The sequence below is a fragment of the Cynocephalus volans genome, chromosome X (genome assembly GCF_027409185.1).
Source record: "Cynocephalus volans isolate mCynVol1 chromosome X, mCynVol1.pri, whole genome shotgun sequence".
Lineage (NCBI taxonomy): Eukaryota > Metazoa > Chordata > Mammalia > Dermoptera > Cynocephalidae > Cynocephalus > Cynocephalus volans.
The window spans coordinates 145,415,857-145,423,371 of NC_084478.1; the positions used below are offsets into that span (position 1 = coordinate 145,415,857).

General features: G+C 53.0%; 1 protein-coding gene across 2 annotated transcripts in view; it reads right to left on the reverse strand.

Moving 5' to 3' along the window:
- Positions 1-6,843, reverse strand: part of HS6ST2 (heparan sulfate 6-O-sulfotransferase 2) — a 295,988-nt gene extending 289,145 nt beyond the window's left edge. For both annotated transcript variants that reach the window (XM_063084117.1, XM_063084116.1), the window contains exons 1-2: positions 6,416-6,843; positions 5,078-5,596 (exon numbers count right to left, since the gene is read on the reverse strand). In XM_063084117.1, coding sequence (XP_062940187.1) covers positions 5,078-5,596; positions 6,416-6,843 — 947 coding nt within the window. The remainder of the gene's footprint in view (positions 1-5,077; positions 5,597-6,415) is intronic.
- Positions 6,844-7,515: the final 672 nt, after the last annotated feature.

Below are 7,515 nucleotides of genomic sequence, written 5' to 3' on the forward strand. Positions count from 1 at the left end.
TCTCCCATTTTACAGAGGGAACACTGAGGCCAAGGAAAAGGAAAAGACTTGCCCGAAATCAGAGTTCCTACCCCACCACCTGTCCACACTACATAGTTCTGCACTTCACATGCTAATCTTTACGGACTTGAGGCTGAAGATGGTGACCCTGGTTTTGGCTTTGTCTTGGCTCTAATCTCCCCCATGCGCTAGTACCATGCTGGGGACATAATAGTTATTCCACCAAGTTTGCTGATTAGACCCAAACTACAACATAGCAGATGTACTTCTCTCTCTCTCTCTCTCTCTCTCTCTCTCTCTCTCTCTCTCTCTCTCTCTCTCTCTCTCTCTCTCTCATTTTGAAGGCATAATTGATTCTCAAATTGTTTTCAAACAAAATCTATCTTCTTTATGAAATATCTAAAGTAACAAATTGTTCTGTGCTACTGTAAGCTCTGTGAGAGCAAGAACGACATGTCTTCCCTGGGATGCAATGGGCAGTTTCACAAAATTTTGTTTAATCAATGACAGAAGAAAAGAATGACTCTTCTTTTAACGTCATTTCATACTAGCTCAGTTGACAACTGATATCCATAAAAGGCAAGCTCTAGCATTTTAATTGCTACATAACAGCACTAACCTAAAATTATTATTAAGAGATGCTAATTCTTCAAAAACTTTGTCAGGACTCCAACAGCCTGCTCACCATCCATGCAAAGATGCTAACTAATACTGCTGGTTTTCTACAGATATTCTAATTCTTCTGTGAGTTAGGTGGGATGGCACAACAACACACTTCAAAGACGGCTGAAGAAAGGCATCCTTGGCTAGCTGAAGCTGAGAGCCCAAAAGCTTACAGCCTGAGGGGCCGCAGGGCCAGCATTGCCGACTGTAACAGTCCATTCCCTCACTGCCTCGCCCTGTACCACAAACCTGTGTGTCATCTCGCCTCACAGCAAAAACAAGAAAAAAAAGGAGCAGGAGTGTGGGCATGTGACGCATGATCAGGCACATGCACTGTATAGTTCTGGCTCTTTCAAAATAGAGCCGCCTTTGAAAAAGAAATGGAAAGAAAAAACAAGCTTTTACCACAATTGAAAATAAAAAAGAATGACCAAAAACAAAACACAAAAAAAAAGAAAAAAGAAAGCTTTTCTTCATCGAAACAAACACCTTTTCGTCCTTTCCTGTCAGTGATACATACTGGGTTTTAGATGACAATTAATTACTCTTCCGTATGGCTGCTGAAAAAATTAGAGATGCCAAAAGTCCAGAATACAACATAAATATGATCAGATTCTTTGACTCGCATAGCCATAGACCCTGACCTCCCACCCCCAGGTAGTGCATGCCAGCCAGCCTGGTGAAGAAGAACAGGGCTAGTGTAATTCCCTTAGGCCCCAATTCTGACCAAGTGGCACACTAGAATTGGCTACAAACAGAAGGAATTTGGCCTGAGAAAAGTCTGCAAAATTTGGGACTTTTAACAGTTGGTGAGCAACAATGTTTTGATAAGTTCTCAAAAATGGTCTTAGAAATTCTAAAATGGGCAGGACCCTTCTCTGACCCCAAACAACACATTGGCAGGCAAATGGATGAAATGCAATTTCTAACTTTTTAAAAAGAAATACTATTTTCAATAAACAACTTGAGCTATTTGCCAGCCAAGCACTCTTTGTCCTCTCCAGGCTACATGATCACAGTCATCTCTATTCAGTAGCTATATATCACCCAAGCACTTTCCCATCCGCAGAGGCAGGGAAGTAGCTCAAATGTAGCACTGGGAGCAGGATTCAGGGTCTTAGTTTGCAGCCACAATAGCTTCTCATGCCCCCCTAGTGTGGATGAGTAGTCCTCACCACTGCCACTAAGGGCTCCTACTGACACTCATCCAAGCAGGTCCCCAACCTCCTTGCACCCTGCTCAGCTTTGCAGGGATTTCCAACATGGCAACGAGAGGCCCTTCTGCAATCTAGCCACAACCCCTACATCTGGTGAACATGATGCCCCAGGGATGTAGAAATCTGTTCTTCTCCCAATGGGTGTGGCAACCCTGGCCCAATCATTCAACTACACTCACATATGTAAAGTTACTGATGATGGTGATGATGTAATGATAACAGCATCAGCTAACATTTACTCTGTGGTAATTTTACTAATATGAAATAGCTCACTGTGATTTTTGCAAAAAAACCTTATTCATCAAGGTGCAGTTGACAGATCAAGGGTTGTGGAGTCAGACAGAACTGGAGTCAGATTCCTACTGTGCCACATAGGAGCTTACTGACCTTGGGGAAGTCCTACAGCCTTTTTGGGCTTCATTCTCATCAGATATATGGGGATACTTTTGTCCATTCTGCCCTCCTCCCGAAAATAGTGCAAGCTTACAGAGAAATACTGCAGATAAGGGACATGAAAGCTCATCATAAACTGAAAAGCACTGTCCACACAGGCTCTGGTCCAAGGTTGCACAGCCAAGTCATGGCTGGCCTAGAATTAAGTCCCAGGTATCTGAATTCCCAGGCCAGACAGACAGAGCTGCTGTTCCCCTCCGTTCAGCAGAGCACAGAGACCACAAGCCAGCATGGAGAGGGTGCTCTACATGGAACTCCTAAAGCAGACTCTCCCATCTCATGAGACCAGCCCCTCACCCTCATGTATCACTGCCAGTGCCTTTACCTCTAAGTTTTCCCCTCCCACACTCACATACACACACTCTCTCACTCTCACACACACACGCACACCTCAGCTCTTACAGATTATCAGAACTCACAGAACTGGTCCAGCAAGCAGGGATTTGTCAACATCCTGAGAAATTCTGGAACCCTCAGGCTATCACTATTCTTCAAGATGAATATTTCTGGAGGTGGGCGGGAATGAATGAAATAAAAAGATGCCCTTGGGGTAGCAATGTGTTTCTCTAGCAAATTTTATTTCATTTTTGCAAATACTGTAAAATCCAGTATCTGTGACTTGTTAAAACGTGGTTCTTCTTTGATTAAACTAGATGGCACTGTGGTATCACCCTTTTGATACCCAAGAAAATCCCATTTCATTTCAAATCATATTGCTCCAATCTGGGACAATCCAAGAGTCTTTGAGGGGTCTTGGTTATTCTACAGAAAATATGTGAAAGAATCTGCCAGAGGACAATGGCCATCAAATAGATAACCCAGATCACATTAATAATGTGTGTTTATAGACGTCATACCCTGACCTACGGGCACAAAAGAACTGATAAAGGCATATGTGCCCTGGGGTACTCCAGACAAGGCTGTGTGGCTTCCATGGTGGCCAAGACCTTGTTTTTACTTCTCTGCCACAGTCATGGCTGTGGAATTCTATTTTTGCCCTAAAGATCTTTTTTAATATCACCACCTCTCACAACACCTACAAGTTCTGTCAGCATGAGAGATTATTTTCAGTATTGCCAAATTGTTTGGGAACTTCTTAAACCTCAGAATCTTGTTGTGGCAATGACTTACACAATTCTTTCAACGGATTGAAGTGGCCGCCTTCCTGGGGCCAACTTTCTCTTAAGATGAAAATAAAACCTGTTATCGCTGGAAAGGAAATGATAGTTGAACAGATTCTGCCAGAATTCCAGCATTTGCAAAGGACACCGTAAACTGAGGGGAGGGAAGGGGAGGAAGGGAGGTAGGGCTGATGATCCAGCTACATCTCAGTGTTGACCAGAAAGTCAGACGGCTCTATTTGCTGCCACCGAGGAGAAGAAACCACACTGGCTGTTGTGTTCTAATCTGCCAAGCTCAGCCTTGTCCAGGACACCGAGTGCCCCCCATGGGGGAAGTAGGAAGGGGTTCAGGCAAGTAGTCACTGTAACAGCAGCCTTGAAGGACCCTGTAGTCACCCAAAAGGGGAGGCAGGGAACACAGCCACGTCCTTGCCCTCCCAGAGACCCCAATCCAGAGGCACCCTGGCAACTAAACTCACCTTTTTTACTCTCTGGACTCTCCCTGTAGATTTGTTTTAGGAAGATCGGTGAAACAGTAGCGCTGGCTGCAGCAACTGCACCCCAACACGTCCCCCACCCCCTTTACAGCACTCCATGACCTCCAGCAACCGGCCACTGCGGTTAGAGGGAGGAAAATGCCCTCGCTTCTGTCTGCAGACTATTCATCAATCAGCTTTTTCTGCAACAGTCCCCAGGCTCCCAGAAACTGGGCTGATGGCGCCCCACGCTGAGGCTCAGGCTTTTTTGTATAATTCAGGAGAGGCTCCTCATGGCTGAACCCCGTATGGGGTCCGGGCAGCGTCCCAGCCCGCCCCTCTGCCCGTGGCGTGCCCCTCGCGCTCGCAAAGAGCAGAGCGGGCCTCGCGTGCAGCCAGCAGTGAGGGGCACGAGCTAGAAACCACGAGCTCTCCCCGGTGTCCGCAAACAGCGGCAGAGGGACAACCACTCCCCGAGATGAGCAGAGTCAGAGAGGGGAAGAGAGGAGGAGAGACGCGGTAAAAGTCGTCCGGGAAGAGAGAAACAGAAAGGGTAAGAGAGAAAGAGCGAGAAGAAAAGCGAGAGAGGGAAACGGAAGGCGAAGGAAAGAGCGAGCAGCCAGGAGCGGACAAGATCTGGAGCACAAAAAGGAAAGAGAAAAAGGCAAATAGAGGAAGCGAGGGGGGGAAGGGCGGGTGGAGAATGTGGGCGCGGTAAGGAGAAAGAGCACGGAAAGGAGGCTTCGGAACCGGGGTGCGGAGGAGAGACAGGAGAAGAGGGACCCAGGGATGCTGCACGCAGAGCGTGGTTCTTTAGGGCGCTCCAGTTCGGAGACGAAGTGCGGTGCCCTGTCTCAGCGGCGGCGGGGGCGCTCGTTCCGGGCCGTCCGGCCACTTCCCCCGCACGCACCCTCAACCACCAAGCAGGCCAACCTGCGGACAGGGAGATCGGCGGTCCAGGGAGGAAGCGGAAAGGCCTCCTACCGCAGCCACAGCGCCGCGAACTTGCGCGCCGGGGCGCAACCGCCAGGTCGTCAAGGTGCGCGCTGGGTCCCCGGCAGCGGCCGGCCGCGCCTCCCCGCCCTCGGCCCACCCAGGCCCAGGTCCGCTTCGGCCTCGCTCGGCCGCGAACACGCACTCAACTCACCTGGAGGGTCTCAGCCTGGCGTCGCGCTTGCCGTCCACCACGGCGGGCACGCAGCTGGTGAGCTCGGTCCAGTCGGCGTGCAGCCCGCAGCTCCAGCCCGTGGAGAATCTGGAGAAGAGCCAGGTCTCCCGCTTACCCGGCCGGTGGCAAGTGCATTTCTTCTGACCCACGCGGCACTCGCATGGCTGCTCCAGTTGGATGTTGCGCACCAGGTGGCGGCCAAAAGTGGTGCCCCCGGTCTTCTGGATGTGCAGGAACACGATCAGGTCATCGCCCTTGATATCGAAGTCTACCTTGCGCAGGAGGTCGCCACGGCTGAAATTGTAGCGGGGCACGAACCTGGCGGAGCTCTCATCCTCCGAGCGGTACGGATCCGGCACCGGGGAGCTGAACGCCTGCAGGCGGAGGAGCTGGCATTCTGTGCCGGGGCACACGTATTGGAGAACGATCACGGCAAATAGGAAGAGCATCACCAAAGCCAGCAGCAGCTTGTTGGATTTCTCATCCATGTTCCCGACGCTGGGGGAAACCCAAGTTCGTTACGTCAATCCCGCAGCTCAGCCCGCGCTCGCCGTGCGCCCGCACCGCGCCCTCCCCCTGGCGCCGCCGTTGCGCCCCTTTCCCCCTCCCCTGAGCACCGAGTACTCCACCGCTGCGGCCGCGGCTGCGGCGGCGCCCTTCCCCGCTTCCTTCCTTCCCGGCAGGCTCAGCGGTGTGGCTTCTGCCGCACACACACACCCCCACCCCGACTTCTTCCCGCTGGCCGCTTGCCCCCTCCCCCCTCCGGAGCTCCCCGGAGCCGGTTCGCTGGGTTTCCTACCCCCGGGACCTCGCCTGTCCCGGTCGCCCTACTCCCCCCCCCGGTCCAGGACACCACGCGTTTCGCTCCACTCTCGTTGGCTCCGGAACTCCCATCCCCATCCCGCTTCGCCCACCGGACTCCCCCCGTCTCTTCGGTCCCCAGCCCCCTTGGCGCGCACGCCGCTGTCTGCCGGATTCGCGGGCTCCCTCCCCACGAGCCCTGAAGCCCTACTCTTGCCCGCGCCCGGTTGCCCACCCGGGAGGCCGCCTCGAGTGAGCCTGGAACCGGGCGTTTGGAGTTATCCTGGGGAAAAGAGCCCGCCGGCAGCCCGACTTGCAAGCGGAGACGCTGCGCTGCCGGTGCTCGCGGAACGGCGGCAAGGGGACTGCAGCGTGGCCAAATGCGCGCCGCGCCCCCCCGGGAGCTCCCGAACCTGGCCACCACGGGCCAGCTGGAACTTTGCGCCCTTCCCTCCCCGCATGGCCCCTGCGCGCCCTGGCCAAGGGGCGCGAGCCCCGCTTTAGCCGAGAACGTACCTGGCCAGCGGGCCGAAAATCTTGGAGAAGATCGCACCGAGCACGTGCTTTAGCGAGTGGCCCAGGGCAGCCAGGCCCCGAGTGAGCAGGGCCCGGCAGAGGGAGCCCAGGTCCCAGCGTCGCCTGAGGTCGTGCATCCGCCTGCGGCGGCCTCGGGGCAACAGCGCGAAGAGCGGGGTGCGCGCGGCTCCCGCCAGGGAGGAAGACGCCTTTAGGGGCTCGTCCAGGAGCTGCTGGGAGTTGAATCCGTGAGACACACCCCTAAGAGGGCCCGCGCGGACTGAGGCGGCTACTGATCCGGGCCGGCTCGCTGCCAATTCGGCCTCTACTCTGGAATGCCGGCGGGGACAGGTGGTGCGGGCGGGCGCTGCTCGCTCCGGCTGCAGCGGCGGCCCGCTCGCCCCGGCTGCACACGCAAGCAGTGCCATTCCCCCCTTCAGGCAACTCAGGGTACTAAGAATCAGGAGTGAGCTTGAATTTATATAATAATGCCTCACGCCCAAGAGCTGGAGCCACTTCACAAGCAGAGGACCTGGGTTTTCTCCTGTCTTGGAGAACGGAGGTCACTCCAGTGAGCGCATCACTCCACTTTAGCTCGTAATTTCAACCTCCCCTAAAATAGCAAAGGCGCAAATTGGACCTTTTCCCTCTCTCTTTGCCAATTTCCATTCCCCAACGGAAGCGGGGGCATTCTCTGAAAAGGTAAGTCAGCATGAAAAAGAAAGCATGACCAAAAAACATTACAGAATGGGAATCTAAGCTTTCTGAGCTTAGATTCGCTGTTAGTCTTTCCTTCTCGCTGAATCCTCTGCACCAAGCCCTCTACCTGCAGGAAAGCTTTACTCACATAACGTTTATTGAATGAATGGATTCAGACTAAACACTACATCAGAAAGACGCCATCTATTCTAATCCAAGGTGAGGGGACACATGAGAAAACTGAGGCTCAGAGAGGGCTAGGGATATGCCCAAGGTCACACAGCAGAGCCCCAGAGTTTGAACCCAGGAAACCAGGCATCCTCCAGCCATTTCCTAATACTAACACCATCTCTAATACAAAAGCATAGATTGTTTTCAAGCTCCAGTGTCCAAAAAACTCT